The 17526-nt window shown below is 49.5% G+C and overlaps 1 protein-coding gene across 1 annotated transcript in view; it reads left to right on the top strand.

Moving 5' to 3' along the window:
* The window catches only part of CANX (calnexin), a 499168-nt gene that overhangs the window by 214333 nt on the left and 267309 nt on the right, over window positions 1–17526 (top strand). Inside the window, exon 4 of the mRNA XM_085617760.1 lies at window positions 11516–11574. Coding sequence (XP_085473886.1) covers window positions 11516–11574 — 59 coding nt within the window. The remainder of the gene's footprint in view (window positions 1–11515; window positions 11575–17526) is intronic.

Genomic DNA, 17526 nt, shown 5'->3' with positions numbered 1-17526 from the left:
ACTGCGCTTATGCGCCAATTCCGAAGCTTTCCACTTTCCTGCATACCGCGGTCGTTACGGTGACATCCTCACCCCTCTCCACCTATCGAGACTACGACCTGGCTACTTGCCATCCTTATTCTTTTCAGACATTTCTGGGGTAGACCTCCTTCATACTTTCGACCTTACCCTTCGGTCCCACCACACTGTGTTTACTTTTAAACGTGTGCGCAGAACCTGTTTCCACCATCAAGAGACTACCCTTTGCTTTGCTGAAATTCTACGAGGGACCGACTGCAGAGCCCGACCAGAGCCTTGACTTCCAGACTTCTCCGACCCTGATCCACATCCACAGCAGAGCTGAGATCTGTGGAGGCGACGAGAGACGTGGGACCGGCTACCTGGGAAAAGTGGCTAGTATCTTCCAGCGCAGCTTCTGAGGCACCCTCGAAGTTGTGCACCGGGGATTGAGAAGCCCCAACCCCAAGCACCATCTGCACCGAAGATCAGCCCCCCACACTCCACGAGTCCTGCGTGGGGCCCTTCTGCATTTTCCTGCTTGCCGCGCCTGTCCAGTTGCTTGCCCGTTGGCTAGTGGCCTTTGTGACGACGCATCCTGAAATCTTCACTGCTGGTTTGGCTCCTCCAGACTGGCTCCTGCTTCCTTGCAAAAGAGAAGCACCCCAGACCTTCCTGGTCTGCACCAGAAGCAAGTCCTCCGTTCTTCGTGGGTTCCGCTTGCCAAGGATTGGTGAGTCCTAGTTCAACTTTGACACCGCCGACAGCAAGAGCCTTCGTGGGACAGCTCTCCTCCTGGTCCTGGTCGTCCTCGACGTCTCCTGGTCCCCGTGGCTGCAACGACAAGCTTCACCTTCACCTGCAATCTTCACGACCTCGCCTGGTTCCTTCCTGGTTCCACGTGGTCACTGGCTAGTGACCTTGACTCTGTCCTTTCTGCTTGCAGGTCTCCTCTCTTCTTGATCCCAGCCTTGGGATCCACCGGACACTCTTCACTGACTGCCTGTCAGCAACTTTCCTTCAGGCATCCATAGAAGTCCACGACGAAACCCGACGCAAGTTCACACCTATGCACCCGCAGCCCGTGGGCTAGGTAACTTGGGTACTTCGGTGCTCACAAGGGTAGTGACTATCCTAGGGTCTAGTTTCCGAGTCTCTACTCTCTAGCTGCTTCAGAAGTGTCCTTAAACTGTTAATTTCTAAATGCTAGTAATTCTATCGACTTTTACGCATTACGCATGAGTGTTTCCACTCTGCACCTGAATCCCGTGGGCCTCCCACTTCCTAACTGTTGCTAGTGTAGTGTAGCCCCAGCGATGGCCTAGGCCTATCCTATTTCCTTGACAGTGGTTCTTATACCACTTCTTTAGTATATGGTTTGCGTGGCCCCTAGGGCCTAACTGTATTACTTACCTGTGTGACTTAATGTATGCATAAATAAGACTGTGTTGTACTTACCTCTAATCTCATAAAGAGTGCTGAGGGTTTGACTAGAATAAATGCACTTTATTTTATATATATATCTGTTGTGGTGTCCTTTCATTTGGTATTCAAGGGATTATATATGGTATCACAGCTGGCTTCACATGCCATTCAGAGTTTAGCCTAAGACTGCTCTTGTCCATGCTACCACTAGGATAGCTGGTCTATAAGGTTGAATTTACAACCAATCACCATAAGGGTTGTTTGGACTGATATAAGGTGTACACTAGAACTAGTGACATCATACATCAGGCCAACTTCTCACACACTCCACCCAACATACCGCCAAAGCACCGTCCTATGTCCGTAGAGCACTTGGCATTATTGCAGCAGGAGGTACTTAGTATGCTGCAAAAAGGTGCAATAGAAGTCGTGCCCGTCAACCAACAGGGGACAGGGGTGTACTCTCTGTACTTCTTAATCCCAAAAAAGGACGGTTCTCTCAGACCTATACTAGACCTGAGACCCCTCAACCACTACATTCTATCAGAGCATTTCCATATGCTCACCCTACAGCAGGTTCTCCCGCTCCTCAGTCAGGGAGACTTCCTAGCCACACTGGACTTGAAAGATGCGTATTTCCACATACCCATACACCCATCGCACAGAAAATATCTCAGGTTCACTATTCAGGGGCATCACTATCAATTCAAAGTTCTCCCCTTCGGATTAACGACGGCACCCAGGGTCTTTACCAAGTGCCTAGCGACAGTGGCTGCACATCTACGGAGACAGCACATTCACGTCTTCCCTTACCTGGACGACTGGCTTGTTCAGGCAAAGTCAGCCCAGCAATGTGCCAGCCACATGTCCCTCACCATTCACCTTCTTCACAGTCTGGGATTCTCACTAAATTACCCAAAATCACATCTTCAACCCGCACACGTACGACAGTACCTGGGCGCGACCATAAACACTCTGACAGCCACAGCTCAGCCAAATTTAGTGAGGATCAACAGCATGCAACTGCTGATCATAAAGTTCAAACCTCAACACTCCCTTCCAGCGCGAGTGTTCATGCAGTTGATAGGCATGATGGCCTCCTGCATTTTCATAGTCCCGCACGCGAGACTACATGTGCGCCCGCTTCAGGAGTGCTTAGCACGTCAATGGAATCAGGCTCACGGACAATTAAAAGACCTAGTGTTGGTGAGCAGTCGGGCATACAACTCTCTGCATTGGTGGAATCCACAAAACCTTTGCAAGGGCCGACCGTTCCAAGAGCCTGTTCCGCAAATAATACTGACAGCGGACGCCTCTCTCCAGGGATGGGGAGCTCATGTACTCAATTACACAGTGCAGGGACTATGGACGACACAGCAAAAGAAGATGCACATCAACATTCTGGAACTGATGGCAATCTTCCTAGCCATGAAGGCATTCAAAGTACACTTGTGCAACAAAGTCGTGTTGATCCGGACGGACAACATGACTGCCATGTACTACATACAGAAGCAGGGAGGAACACACTCTCCACAGTTGTTTCATCTGGCTCAGAGCATGTGGAAGTGGGCCATTCAGAGGAAAATATTCCTCATGGCGGAACACCTCCCCGGCAAGGACAACCAGATGGCGGATCTGCTCAGCAGACCCAGCCTCCAGATGCACGAGTGGGAGCTACATCCGTCAGTTCTCCGACCGTACTTCCAACAGTGGGGTCATCCAGAGAGAGACCTATTCGCCACAAACGAAAACGCAAAATGCCAAAGCTTTGCCGCCAGGTTCCCACATCTGCAGTCACAGGGCAATGCGATATGGATGAACTGGTCCGGCAGATTTGCGTACGCTTTTCCCCCAGCGCCATTAATACCACTAGTGGCACGCAAACTGCGACAACACTCACTGACACTCATCCTAGTTGCTCCCACATGGGCACGCCAACCATGGTACACCACCTTTCTAGAACTTTCCGTGGTGCCGCATCAAAGGCTGCGGATCACACCCGCACTTTTAACGCAGAACCATGGCGAAATTCAGCACCCAGATCCGCAACAGCTGAACCTGGCAATCTGGCTCCTGAGGTCTTAGTTTGGCTACCTAAACCTGCCACCTGAATGTATGGATATCATCAAGGAGGCCAGAAGACCCACAACCAGAGCTTGCTATGCGGCTAAATGCAAAAGGTTTGTCATTTACTGCAACAACAATGACATTAACCCGCTGGACGCATCCATTCAAAACATCATCTGTTACCTCTTACACTTATACCGATGCAATCTGGCATACAACTCCATACGTATACATTTAACCACGATAGCAGCCTATCTTCAAAACAGGCAGCACCTCTCTTTATTCAGAGTGCCTGCCATCAAAGCCTTCTTGGAGGGCCTCAAACGAGTAATTCCCCCAAGACACCCACCGGCACCAGTGTGGAACCTCAATGTGGTCCTCACCAGATTAATGGGTCCACCTTTGGAACCTCTCCATTCATGTGAGATTCAATTCCTCACCTGGAAAGTAGCTTTCTTAGTGGCAATCACTTTGTTAAGAAGAGTTGGTGAACTCCAGGCACTAACCATTCAAGAGCCATTCATACAGGTTCACGCAAACAGTCGTACTACGTACCAACCCCAAATTCATGCCTAAAGTGATATCGCAGTTCCACATGAATCAGACTATTGAACTGCCTGTTTTCTTTCCGAGTCCACAAAATGTCGCAGAGAGAATGCTCCATACACTAGATGTAAAGAGGGCCCTCATGTACTATATAGACAGAACAAAGGATTTTAGGAAAACAAAACAACTTTTCGTTGCCTTTTCTCCACAACACAAGGGCAACGCCATTTCCAAAGCAGGTATAGCCAGATGGACCGTTAAAAGTATTCAAATTTGCTATCAAAAAGCTAAACGCACATTAACGATTCCCCCACGAGCCCACTCAACACGAAAGTTAGGGGCGTCCATGGCTTTCCTAGGAAACATTCCTTTACAGGAAATATGTACAGCAGCCACATGGTCCACTATACATACATTTACCAAACACTACTGTGTAGATGTACACTCAAAACAGCAGGCAGCTGTAGGACAGGCTGTTCTCAAAACTCTTTTTCAGACTGCTGCAGCTGGCACGGGCAGCCGCCGCTAATGGAGGGACTGCTATATAATCTATGCACAGATATGAATTCAGCAGCCCACATGCCTTGAACTGAATATGCTACTTACCAGTATGCATCTGTTCTTGGCATGTAGGGCTGCTGACATTCATATCGCCCACCCTCCTCCCCGGCGCCTGTAGCGGCTGCAGCACTCAGAATTACTGTGTTCGAGGCATGTGGGCTGCTGATTTCATATCTGTGCATAGATCGCCGCCTAGTGTTGGGTCCGGATGTTTGCAAGTTGTTGTCCTGGAAGAGTCTTCGAAGTATCCTGAGATAGGTGACTCCTCCCCTGGACCACAGTGCGCATGGGCATCCTCTCCATCCTCAGATTGTTTTTTTCCGCCATTGGGTTCGGATGTGCTTATCTTGACTCAAGTTAGGGAAAACTTTTTTCAGGCCAAAAGGCCTTTAGTTCGCGTCGGTACTGTTTCCGATCGGTATCGACAGTTACTTGTTAGTTTACTGACTTCAAAAACAACTTTTTCGCATCATATCCAACCATCGACCCCACATCGACGATGGAATCGAGGACACCATTCAAGCGGTGTCCTGTTTGCAATGCGAAATATCCCCATGTCGACATCCACCCGGTGTGCAACAAATGCCTTTCACCGGATCACGACGAATCCACATGTATGGCCTGTGCCCGATTCCGATCCAAAAAGACTCTCCGGAATCGACGAGCAGCGAGACTTGAAGCGCAGCCAGCGGCACCGGCCCCGACCAACATCTTCAGCGCCGAGGACGAAGATGTGGAAGGCGTGGAGAACCTACCCTCCAGCCCCGCTTCCGAACACGATTCCGGATCGGAAGACATCGAAGAACAACTCTTTCACAGGGATGAAGCCGACACCGAGGTAGGAGACTATGATGAGGCCTTAGGGGCCGAAGAAAGTAGCTCCGGTGACGAGCAAGGCCTACCCGTACAGACGGAGGATATCCCAGTGCGTCAGTCTATGGCTCCGGTCGAGGGATCGCCTTCGGGCCTTACCCAAGACCTATCCCGCAGTTCTTCGGCCCCGCCCTCGGGCCCGGCCTCGGACATTCAGCGACAGCCATTAGTACCCAAAACGACTGGTTTCCCTTCCTCGAAACCGAAACCAAAAGTCGTATCGGTTCCACAGAAACCGAAACTGAAAGTGACACTGGTCGGATCGAAGCCCACTACACCTTCGACGCCAGCCAAACCCGTCGGCACCGACCGCACCAAACGGGACTTCGGTGCCGAACTCTCAGCAGCCGACGTCGGCGCCGACACACGGAAAAAGGCCATCGGTACCGCCAAACCGCCTCGGCACCCGGCACCGAAACAATCGGCTCCGGCCACGAAGGTCAAAATGGCCGCTGCGTCGCACACCACTTCGAAAGCAGCACCTAAGGCCCAATCATCGACGCCGTCGACGGCTACTACCTCTCCTCGACTCGATGACCCCGTGGCCCCGAAGAAGTCCACGCCTGCCTCTACAGAACCGCTCGGCACCAAAGAACCGTCTGCGTTCCAGGTGCGACAAGTTGCAGCGTCCTTGCAACGCATCAAAGAAAAGGCAGCCCTCCAGGACACGTCGGGCTCCGAGCCGCAAAAAGCTCAAAAAGCTTCTCCTGCAACACCCGATATCACTTTTGGCCTGCCGCCATCCACGGCGCCCAAAATGTTTGAAATCAGAACACGTGTCACCCAAACTAGGATCACACCTGCCGACCGCTCTCCTACGGAGACGTCACCGTCCCACATCATCGATGCCGACACCGGCAGAATTATGCTCCACAACCGGAGAATATCTTCCGAGCGAGCTTTGGACTCCTACCGGATCCCGCTAAAGAAAAAGCTGCCAGCAGATTTGGAACCAGTTCTTTACGAACGTCTCCATACCTCCTACCTAGATCCACAGCCCTTCTCTCCGACACCCTCCGAAACCGACGTTTTGGAGGACTACATGGGTGACGACGTCCCCTACCCCAAAGAGATGGACCCTGAAGCCCAACAGGACCCTGACCAGGCTTGGGATGACCCTGTAGACCCGGGTGCACCTATGGATACACAGGACACGCAGCTATATGGCGAGAACTTCTCCCACAGAGGACACTGCCGCATTCAACGCCCTCATTGAACGTGCTGCGGCCAATCATGGTGTGCAACTCCACTCGGACACAATCGAGGACGATTTTCTAATGGATACTTTTGCATCCTCAGAAAGGAATATCAAAACTCTACCCATGTTGAAAGGTGTCCTCAAACCAGCAAAGGACATTTTCAAAGAACCCACCAGGGCAAGGGTAATAAACCCCAGGATCGACAAGAAATATATGTCGGCGCCTGGGGACCCTACGTACATTAGAGGCCAGTTGCCTCTGGATTCCATCGTAGTCGCTAATGCTCTCAAACGGGCGCACTCGCAGACAACTGGGGATGCTCCTCCCCCGGACAAAGAGTCCAAGTTGCTAGAGACCTCCGGCAAACTGGTTGCAGCCCAGGCAGCTAACATATGGCGTATTGCCAATACCCAGGCGCTCCTAGCTCGCTACGATCGCGCACACTGACACATTAGAAACCCTACTCCAACATCTCCCTGACCAATACAAAGAGGGAGCAGAGATCCTCATCAGGAAGGGACAACTCCTCACGAACGCATCCATTAAGTGTGCACTGGATGCCGCAGATACAGCTGCCAGAGCAATAAACACCAGCGTCATGCTACGACGACACGCCTGGTTACGAATCTCCGGATTCAAACCGGAGGTTCAAAATAACATCCTCAATCAGCCGGTCAACCCCGACTACTTATTCGGACCAGAAGTTGACACCACACTAGAAAAAATAAAAAAGGACACAGACACTGCAAAGTCCATGGGGGCTCTCCAAACGCAGACCTTTCGGAGTGGCTCCTTTCGTCGCCCCGGAAATAGAGGAGCAGGTAGAGGACAGGGGTCACAGCAAACCTACAACAAGGGCAACACACAAAGTACCTACGACAAAAACACCCGGGGTGGTTATCGTGGCTCCAGCACAAAGGGCAGAGGACGCGGATACGGCAATACCAGGTCCTCCCCCAAGAACAAACAGTGACGCCCTCTCCCTTCCTCCCGACCACATAACACCTGTCAGGGGAAGGCTACAAAGGTTCCTGTCCACGTGGAACACCATCACCACGGACAGGTGGGTCAAAGATATTATCAAACACGGTTACTGCCTAGAATTAACCTCCACTCCACCCACAATACCGCCAAAACACCGTCCTATGTCCTCAGAGCACTTAGCGCTATTACAGCAGGAAGTGCTAAGTATGCTGGAAAAAGGCGCAATAGAGGTCGTACCCGTCCACGAGCAAGGTACGGGGGTGTACTCCCTGTACTTCTTAATACCAAAAAAGGACGGGTCACTCAGACCTATACTAGACCTGAGACCCCTCAACCGCTACATTCTCTCAGAGCATTGCCACATGCTCACCCTACAACAAGTCCTCCCGCTGCTCAAACAGGGAGACTTCCTGGCCACGCTACACCTCAAAGATGCGTATTTCCTCATACCCATTCACCCCTCACACAGAAAATATCTCAGGTTCACTATTCAAGGGCAGCACTACCAATTCAAGGTTCTTCCCTTCGGCGTGACAACAGCACCCAGAGTTTTCACAAAGTGCCTAGCTACTGTGGCTGCACATCTACGGAGGCAACACATTCACGTCTACCCTTACCTGGACGACTGGCTTGTTCAGGCAAAGTCAGCCCAGCAATGTGCCAGCCACATGTCCCGCACCATTCACCTTCTTCACAGTCTGGGGTTCTCACTAAATTATCCGAAATCACATCTCCAACCCGCACACGTACAACAGTACCTAGGTGCGACCATAGACACTCTGGCAGCCACAGCTCAGCCAAATTTAGTGAGGATCAACAGCATGCAACTGATGATTTCCAAGTTCAAACCCCAACACTCCCTTCCTGCACGAGTGTTCATGCAGTTGATGGGCATGATGGCCTCCTGCATTTTCATAGTCCCACACGCGAGACTACATATGCGCCCACTTCAGGAGTGCTTAGCACGTCAATGGAATCAGGCTCACGGGCAACTAAAAGACCTAGTGTTGGTGAGCGGTCGGGCATACAACTCTCTGCATTGGTGGAATCCACAAAACCTTTGCAAGGGCCGACCGTTCCAAGAGCCTGTTCCACAAATAATACTGACAGCGGACGCGTCTCTCCAGGGATGGGGAGCTCATGTACTCAACTACACAGTGCAGGGACTATGGACAATACAACAAAAGAAGATGCACATCAACCTTCTAGAACTGATGGCAATCTTCCTGGCAATGAAAGCATTCAAAGTACATTTGTGCAGCAAAGTCGTGTTGATCCGGACGGACAACATGACTGCCATGTACTACATACAGAAGCAGGGAGGAACACACTCTCCACATTTGTCTCATCTGGCTCAGAGCATGTGGAAGTGGGCCATTCAGAGGAACATGTTCCTCATGGCGGAACACCTCCCCGGCAAGGTCAACCAGATGGCGGATCTACTCAGCAGACACAGCCACCAAATGCACGAGTGGGAGTTACACCCATCAGTACTCCAACCGTACTTCCAGCAGTGGGGTCCACATCCGCAGTCGCAGGGCAATGCGATATGGATGAACTGGTCCGGCAGATTTGCGTACGCTTTTCCCCCAGCACCATTGATACCGCTGGTGGCACGCAAACTCAGACAACACTCACTAACACTCGTCCTGGTTGCTCCAACATGGGCACGCCAACCATGGTACACCACCTTTCTCTAACTTTCCGTGGTGCCGCATCAAAGGCTGCGGATCAAACCCGCGCATTTGACGCAGAACCATGGAGAGATTCAGCACCCAGATCCGCAACAGCTGAACCTGGCAATCTGGCTCCTGAAGTCCTAGAGTTTGGCTACCTAAACCTGCCACCTGAATGTATGGATATCATCAAGGAGGCCAGGAGATCCACTACCAGAGCTTGCTATGCGGCTAAATGGAAGAGGTTTGTCATTTACTGCAACAACAATGACATTAACCCGCTGGACGCATCCATTCAAAACATCATCTGTTACCTCCTACACCTATACCGATGCAATCTGGCATACAACTCAATACGTATCCATTTAACCGCGATAGCAGCCTATCTCCAGAACATGCAGCACCTCTCTTTATTCAGAGTGCCTGCCATCAAAGCATTCTTGGAAGGACTTAAACGTGTAATTCCTCCAAGCCACCCACCGGCTCCAATGTGGAACCTCAACTTGGTCCTCACACGCCTGATGGGTCCACCCTTCGAACCTCTACACTCATGCGAGATTCAATTCCTCACCTGGAAAGTAGCTTTCCTAGTAGCGATCACTTCTTTGAGGAGAGTTAGTGAACTCAAGGCACTAACCGTTCAAGAGCCATTCATACAGGTTCACGCCAACAGGGTTGTACTACGTACCAACCCCAAATTCATGCCCAAGGTGATATCGCAGTTCCACATGTATCAAACTATCGAACTGCCTGTTTTCTTTCAAAACCCACAAACTGTCGCGGAAAGAGCACTCCATACACTAGATGTAAAGAGAGCCCTCATGTACTATATAGACAGGACTAAAGTCTTTAGGAAAACAAAACAACTTTTCGTTGCCTTTGCCCCACACCACAAAGGTAACGCCATCTCCAAAGCAGGTATAGCCAGATGGATCGTTAAATGTATTCAAATTTGCTATCAAAAAGCTAAACGCACATTAACGATTCCCCCACGAGCCCACTCAACACGTAAGTTAGGGGCCTCCATGGCTTTCCTGGGAAACATTCCTTTTTCATGATATATGTAGAGCAGCCACCTGGTCCACTACACATACATTTACCAAACACTATTGTGTAGATGTGCAATCAAAACAGCAGGCAGCTGTAGGACAGGCTGTTCTCAAAACTCTTTTTCAGACCGCTGTAGCTGGCACTGGTAGCCGCCGCTAATAGAGGGTACTGCTATATATTCTATGCACAGATATGAATTCAGCAGCCCACATGCCTCGAACTGAATATGCTACTTACCAGTATGCATCTGTTCTTGGCATGTAGGGCTGCTGACATTCATATCGCCCACCCTCCTCCCCGGCGCCTGTAGCAGCTGCAGCTCTCAGAATTACTGTAAGCATGGTCATCACTTTCTGTATCTACTCCATCACTGCCACAATGGCGAAAAACAATCTGAGGATGGAGAGGATGCCCATGCGCACTGTGGTCCAGGGGAGGAGTCACCTATCTCAGGATACTTCGAAGACTCTTCCAGGACAACAACGTGCAAACATCCGGACCCAACACTAGGCGGCGATCTATGCACAGATATGAATGTCAGCAGCCCTACATGCCAAGAACAGATGCATACTGGTAAGTAGCATATTCAATCTCCTTAGTGGGTCGAAATAGCAGCATTGGCCCTCTGTCAGGCAATGATCACAAAAATTACACGATTTTCAGCGAGTGACCTGTAACGGAAAGAGCAAACCCCTGCCCCTCCCCACAATAACTTCTCAGTAGTTAATAAGCGTTCTTTTCCTTAATAGAGGCAAGTTAATTTGTTGGCAGGTGTGTGGTGGTCTGTCCATCAGCATTTTGGTCTCTGGTCGTCCAAAGAGTACTTGAGACTATCTTCAATACAAAAACATATTTAACTCTTATTTATGATATAACCTACATGTAGAACCACAAAAGCATTAATTACGATATGATAAACACATAGGAAATTCCCAATACAACCACCATTTAGTTGAAAAATACATCTGCTTTAACAAATATCAAGTAAATCACTACTTTTAATCTGCATCTATCTTTAGTTTGTATTGAGTAAGTTGGAGACTGCTTGTATTCTATGTGCATTTGCCCTTAAAAAAAATATTGTGTAGTTATTAAAAACTCGTTTGTTACATTCAGATATTTTTTTTTTCATTGTAGATGGATTCTATCAAAAGCCAAGAAAGAAGATATTGATGAAGACATTGCCAAATATGATGGTGAGTGGGCGAGGGCGTGTGTGTGGGTTGGTTGTAATCCTCATTGAGATCCCAAAACACTTTCCCAAATATATACAAAACGTGTACATAAATGTGCGCTTAAGAAGGGGAAAAAAACAATTGCTTTTGCAGCCTATTAAAGCCTTAAAATGGCCATTTATTTAGTTTACTAAAGGCAAACAGTTTAATCAGTCACCACAATACGAAACGTGACTAGTAAATCTCTTCTACCAACCTTTTTGAAGGGAGTGAAAGGCAATGGCAGCAGATAGGCTGCAATAAAAGCAAGGAGTAAAACCTTTCTGGCTGCATTCGATGACCCAGAATAAGAGGGTGAAAAATCAGTAGTTCTCCAGTATTGGGGTGTCTTTCATAGATTCACATGCTTGAATATTCCCCGTCGTCGAAGTGGGAGTCCCACGGTACATAACAAAGCAATGTAGTAATAACCCAAGCCCATTAGGCATAAAAGAAAGAAAAACCATAGTTTTCATAGATAGACAACTTAGGGAGTCTCCTTCTGTGGCTACAGAAGTTAAAAACTTCAGAAAATCCTGTTTCTGATGTGGAGAGTGTATCTTCCATCCACACTGCTCCCTCTCTGAAAAGGTCCTGTGACTCTCAAAAGGTTTCTCCTAGACCTAAGGTGATGAAGAAACAGCATGGAGAAAAGATTTCTACACCGCCTTCTACGTCAAGAGGGGTGATTCCCCCCCCCACCCCCCAGGAGTCTGTTTCATTGACGCCCCCGAGATCGGATTCTCAGGCGTCTAAGACTCCATCTGCGCAGTTTTTACCTCAGAAACTGCCTCTCTCGTCGACGAGCTCATCTACGCCTTCTCCGTCGACGAGAGCTGCCAGCGTCGCATCTACATCGACGACCTCGGCATCTATGTCTATGAAGCCAACCATGATCATGTCGTCGGTGTCTTCACCGTCGACGCTGGTGTCAGTTAAGGTGAGACCCATTTCATCGACGCTACCCTTAACTTCGTCGTCGTCGACGACTATCAAGCAGAAGAAAAACGTCGTTGACGGGTGCTTCGTCGTTGACGGGTGCTTCGTCGTTGACGGGTGCTTCGTCGTTGACGGGTGCTTCGTCGTCGACGGGTGCTTCGTCGTTGACGGGTGCTTCGTCGTCGACGGGTGCTTCGTCGTCGACGGGTGCTTCGTCGTCGACGGGTGACCTCGTCGTCGACGGGTGACCTCGTCGTCGACGGGTGACCTCGTCGTCGACGGGTGACCTCGTCGTCGACGGGTGACCTCGTCGTCGACGGGTGACCTCGTCGTCGACGGGTGACCTCGTCGTCGACGGGTGACCTAGTCGACGACGGGTGACCTCGTCGACGACGGGTGACCTCGTCGACGACGGGTGACCTCGTCGACGACGGGTGACCTCGTCGACGACGGTGGCTTTGTCGACGACGGGTGACCTCGGTGACGTCGTCGGCGGTGGCTTTGTCGTCGGCGGTGGCTTTGTCGTCGACGGGTGACCTCGTCAACGAGGGTGGCTTTGTCGTCGACGGTGACGTCGTCGGCGGTGGCTTTGTCGTCGGCGGTGGCTTTGTCGTCGACGGTGACGTCGTCGGCGGCGGCTTTGGCGGCGGCGGCTTTGGCGGCGGCGGCTTTGGCGGCGGCTTTGTCGGCGGTGGCGGCTTTGGCGGCGGCTTTGGCGGCGGCGGCGGCTTTGTCGGCGGCGGCGGCTTCGTCGTCTAATTTCACTGCCAGCAACAACGGCGACGACTCCAACTCTGGATTTGCTACCATTAGAGACTTCAAACTCTCGACGACGGCATTCGTCTCTGGATACCCTGATGCCACTTAAAACACCTGTACAGCCTCCTGAAGTGCTGTTTTCATCTGACAATGAAGACTACGAGGATGATAGATTTCGGGCTGCTCGCAGTCCTTCAGAACTTCTAATTAAATGTCAGGACTCGGATGATGATGACAGGACTCGGATGATGATGACGAAGACTTGCAACAAGATGATTTCTCATCTTATGACACACGTCCAGTTCAGGAACCTCATATGGCACAATTGCCTTTAAGTCTGATTTCCAATTTACAGTACATGCTGGATGATTATAATCGCCGTTTTCCGCGGTCTGGCCATACCACTCCAACGCCGCAGACACCTCAACAACCTGTTTTTCCTAGGGAAACAGTCACACCTACATCCGTGCCCAGAGAACAATGTCTTGGGGTTCCTCCAATCCAACTGGAAGATATTGTCGAGGAACAAGATGATGACGTTGACAAGGAGGAAGGTGAGCTGGATGATGCTTCCCTCCTTTCTGACTGACAACTATCAGATTCAAACACCTTCTCCCGCTGATCCAGCCCCTTTGGATTCTCCCCCAGTTGACATTGGTGGTTTTCATTTGCTCATGGAAAGAGCAGCGAAAAGATTTCACCTCCCTATGACAACCAGAGAGGAGGATTGTTTCTTATATGACTTTAAGGACCAACCTCAAAAGCAGGTCCGCTGCATTCCGATCATTGATTTTATATGGCAAGAGGGCCTTAAATTGATGCAGACTCCTAATTCGATTCCAGCCATCCTTCCTAGGATAGACAAAAAATACAAGGCTCCTCCAAATTCTCCAGCCTGTTTGACTTCACAAACAAAGCCTGATTCTATTATTACTCAGGCAGCCCAACGCCGATCTAGGAACCCTTCATCTCCTTTGTCAGCACCTCCAGATCACGAAGGTCGACGGCTGGATGGTATAGGGAAAAAATGTTCTACTATGGCAGCAGCTACGGTTCGAGCGGCCAATTCTTTGGCGATCTTGGGCCGCTACGATTGCCAGATGTGGTCGGACATTTCATCTCTGATTAATCTCATTCCTGAATCATCCAGGCCAGAGTCTTTGAAGATTCTCCAAGAAGGAGAAAGAATTTCTTCGGAAATCATAGACTGCGCCATTGATGTCTCCTCTTCTGGCTTCCGTCTTTTGGCTGGTGCTGCAGTACGGGCCACGTCTTTTCGTCACGAAGTGCAAACAAAGATCCTGGACATGCCTTACGACGGCGAGTCCCTTTTTGGCCAGCATATAGATGATGCCCTTCAAGCCATCAAGAAGGACACTGACACAGCTCGTGCTCTAGGATCTTTACAGTTCAAAAAACAGCCTTTTCGAGGCGCAAGAGGTCGTGGTTCCTCTTATTCCTTTCGTGGTAATTCCAACCAATACAGGCAAGGACAAAACCGCTATTCCTCACAAAATCAGCAATCTTATAGGCAGCAAAATTCTTCCAACTACAGATAATACAGAGACCAATCTTCCTACAGAGGAAAGGATTCCTCAAAGAAACAATGACTCTCACTACCCTCAGTCACGGACTCCTCCAAAACTTGGAGGTCGAATCTCCCGCTTCTTTTCCAAATCGTCGCAAATAACCACAGATCAATGGGTTCTCGATATTGTGCGCAGGGGACACGCTTTGGAATTTATAAAGATTCCTCCAAATACTCCACCAAGAGGTCCTCCTCCTGCACATTTGAAAGAGCTACTGAAGCAGCTAAACATTTTATTGAGAAAGGGCGCGATCGAAGTGGTGTCAAAACTACAGAAGGGCAGGGGGTTCTACTCAAGGTTCTTCCTTGTACAGAAGAAATCGGGAGAATGGCGTCCCATTTTGGATTTGCGAGCCCTGAACAAATACATAAAGACACAAACTTTCCGTATGTTGTCCCTACAAGAAGTCCTTCCTTTTCTCTCTCAAGGAGAATTCATGACAACACTAGATCTACAAGACGCTTATTTTCATCTTCCCATATTACCACGACACAGAAAATTCCTCAGATTCAGAGTGGCCGGACGAGATTTTCAATTCAAGGTCCTGCCATTCGGCCTTCGTTCTGCTCCCCGAGTGTTCACAAAAGTCCTTGCACCGGTGGCAGCTTACCTTCGCCTTCAGGGAGTTCAAATCTTTCCCTACTTAGACGACTGCCTTCTAAAGGCGAAGTCTTTCGAACTAGCGTCCAAACAAACTCTGTTTTGCAGATCCCTTTTCCAGTCTCTGGGCCTCACACTGAACTTAGAAAAATCTCAGTTGCATCCAGCTCAAAACAGATTGTTCTTGGGAGCCATTCTGGATACCACTCTAGGAAAATCTTTTGTGTCGCACGAACGACGACAACGTCTTCGCGATCTAGCGGCCTCTATCCTTCTAAAAGAGTTCGTTTCTGTCCGACAGTTGAAATTTTTCCTAGGGATGTTGTCGTCCTGCATTCCTCTAGTCCCTCTCTGCCGCCTGAAGATGAGACCTGTCCAAGAAGAACTGGACAAGCAATGGGCTCAGGTCTCGGGCACTTTAGACGACTTGGTCAGTCACCCATCGCTTAAAAAGAGCTCTTTTGTGTTGGACTCACGAAGATCATGTCTCCGCGGGGCGTCCTTTTCTAGCGGACACTCCACAATTTACCCTCACCACCGACTCATCTCTCGAGGGTTGGGGCGCCCACTTGCAGGGCCTAACTGTGAAGGGCAAGTGGTCTGTTCATCAAAAGACGAGACACATCAACCTGTTAGAATTACTGGCCATCTTTCTGGCTTTAAAAGCTTTCAGAACCATCATTCACGGAAGCACGGTGTTGATCCGGACGGACAACACAACGTGCATGCACTATATCAACAAGCAAGGAGGCCCGAGGTCCGTTCTGTTGTCCCTTCAGGCTCAAAAGATTTGGGATTGGGCGATTCAACATCACATTGCCCTCACAGCAGTACATGTTCCGGGAGCGTCCAACATTCTGGCGGATTCCCTAAGCAGATCCTCCACGACCAATCACGAATGGGAATCGCACCAACCCATTCTGGATCACATATTCCAGCTATGGGGTCCCCCAAATCTGGATCTTTTTGCAACCTATCTGAACCGGAAATGCCAGTTCTACGCAAGTTGGCTTCCCCAACCAAAGTCATGCGGGAATGCCTTTTTGATGAACTGGTCCACAATTTATGCTTGCGCCTTTCCACCAATTCCTCTAGTCCCCAAAGTTCTACGGAAAATGAGGAAAAAACCCTGTCGGCTCATCCTAATAGCCCCCCGATGGCCTCGACAAATATGGTTCACGGAGCTGCTGCTACTGTCTCAGTGCGAACCAATCATGCTTCGTCCTCTTCTGAATCTTTTGACCATGGAACACGGTCAAATTTGTCATCCCGATCCTGCGTCTCTACACTTAGCGGCTTGGAACCTGAGTACTTTGAATTTGTGAATTTGGACATCCCTTTGGAGTGCAGAGAAGTCTTAGCAAAGGCTAGAGCTCCTTCTACTGTAAAAACTTATAAACTCAAATGGAAACGATTTTGTTCATGGTACAGTGATGCCAAAATTCATCCTATACATTCCAAGCCAGAGCAACTTTTACCTTTCTTTTTGCACCTAGCAAAATCGGGCCTTTCATATGCTACCCTTAAAGTCTTTTTAGCGGCAATTTCACGATTCCGTCAAGATGGCTCTAACTCCCTTTACTCGTCAAGAGTAATGCAACAATTCTTCAAAGGACTTTTTCGGATGTTTCCTCCGATACGTCGGCCTCCTCCTCCTTGGCATTTAAACATTGTATTGGCGCAGCTCATGAAATCGCCATTCGAGCCAATCCATAAGGTCAGCCTCAAACATGTCACGTGGAAGACTTCTCTTCTCCTAGCTCTTACATCCTCACGCCGGGTCAGTGACTTGCAAGCATTTACCATTAACCCACCTTTTCTTCAATTTACTAATGACTCTGTCCTGCTTCGCACCAATCTGGCCTATATCCCTAAAGTGCCATCTGATTTCCACCTCAATCAGCCGGTTGTTTTAAAAACATTTTTTCCTAATCCTCAAACTTTTGCAGAAAAGTCACTTCATTCTTTGGATGTCAAGAGAGGTCTCAAATTTTATCTTCAAAGAACTGCTGCCATTCGTAAAAATGACCAACTCTTTGTCGCCTAC

The sequence above is a fragment of the Triturus cristatus genome, chromosome 7 (assembly GCF_964204655.1).
Source record: "Triturus cristatus chromosome 7, aTriCri1.1, whole genome shotgun sequence".
In the NCBI taxonomy this organism is placed as follows: domain Eukaryota; kingdom Metazoa; phylum Chordata; class Amphibia; order Caudata; family Salamandridae; genus Triturus; species Triturus cristatus.
Note: the sequence above shows the minus strand (reverse complement) of the source record. Positions and strands in the feature narration are given on the sequence as shown.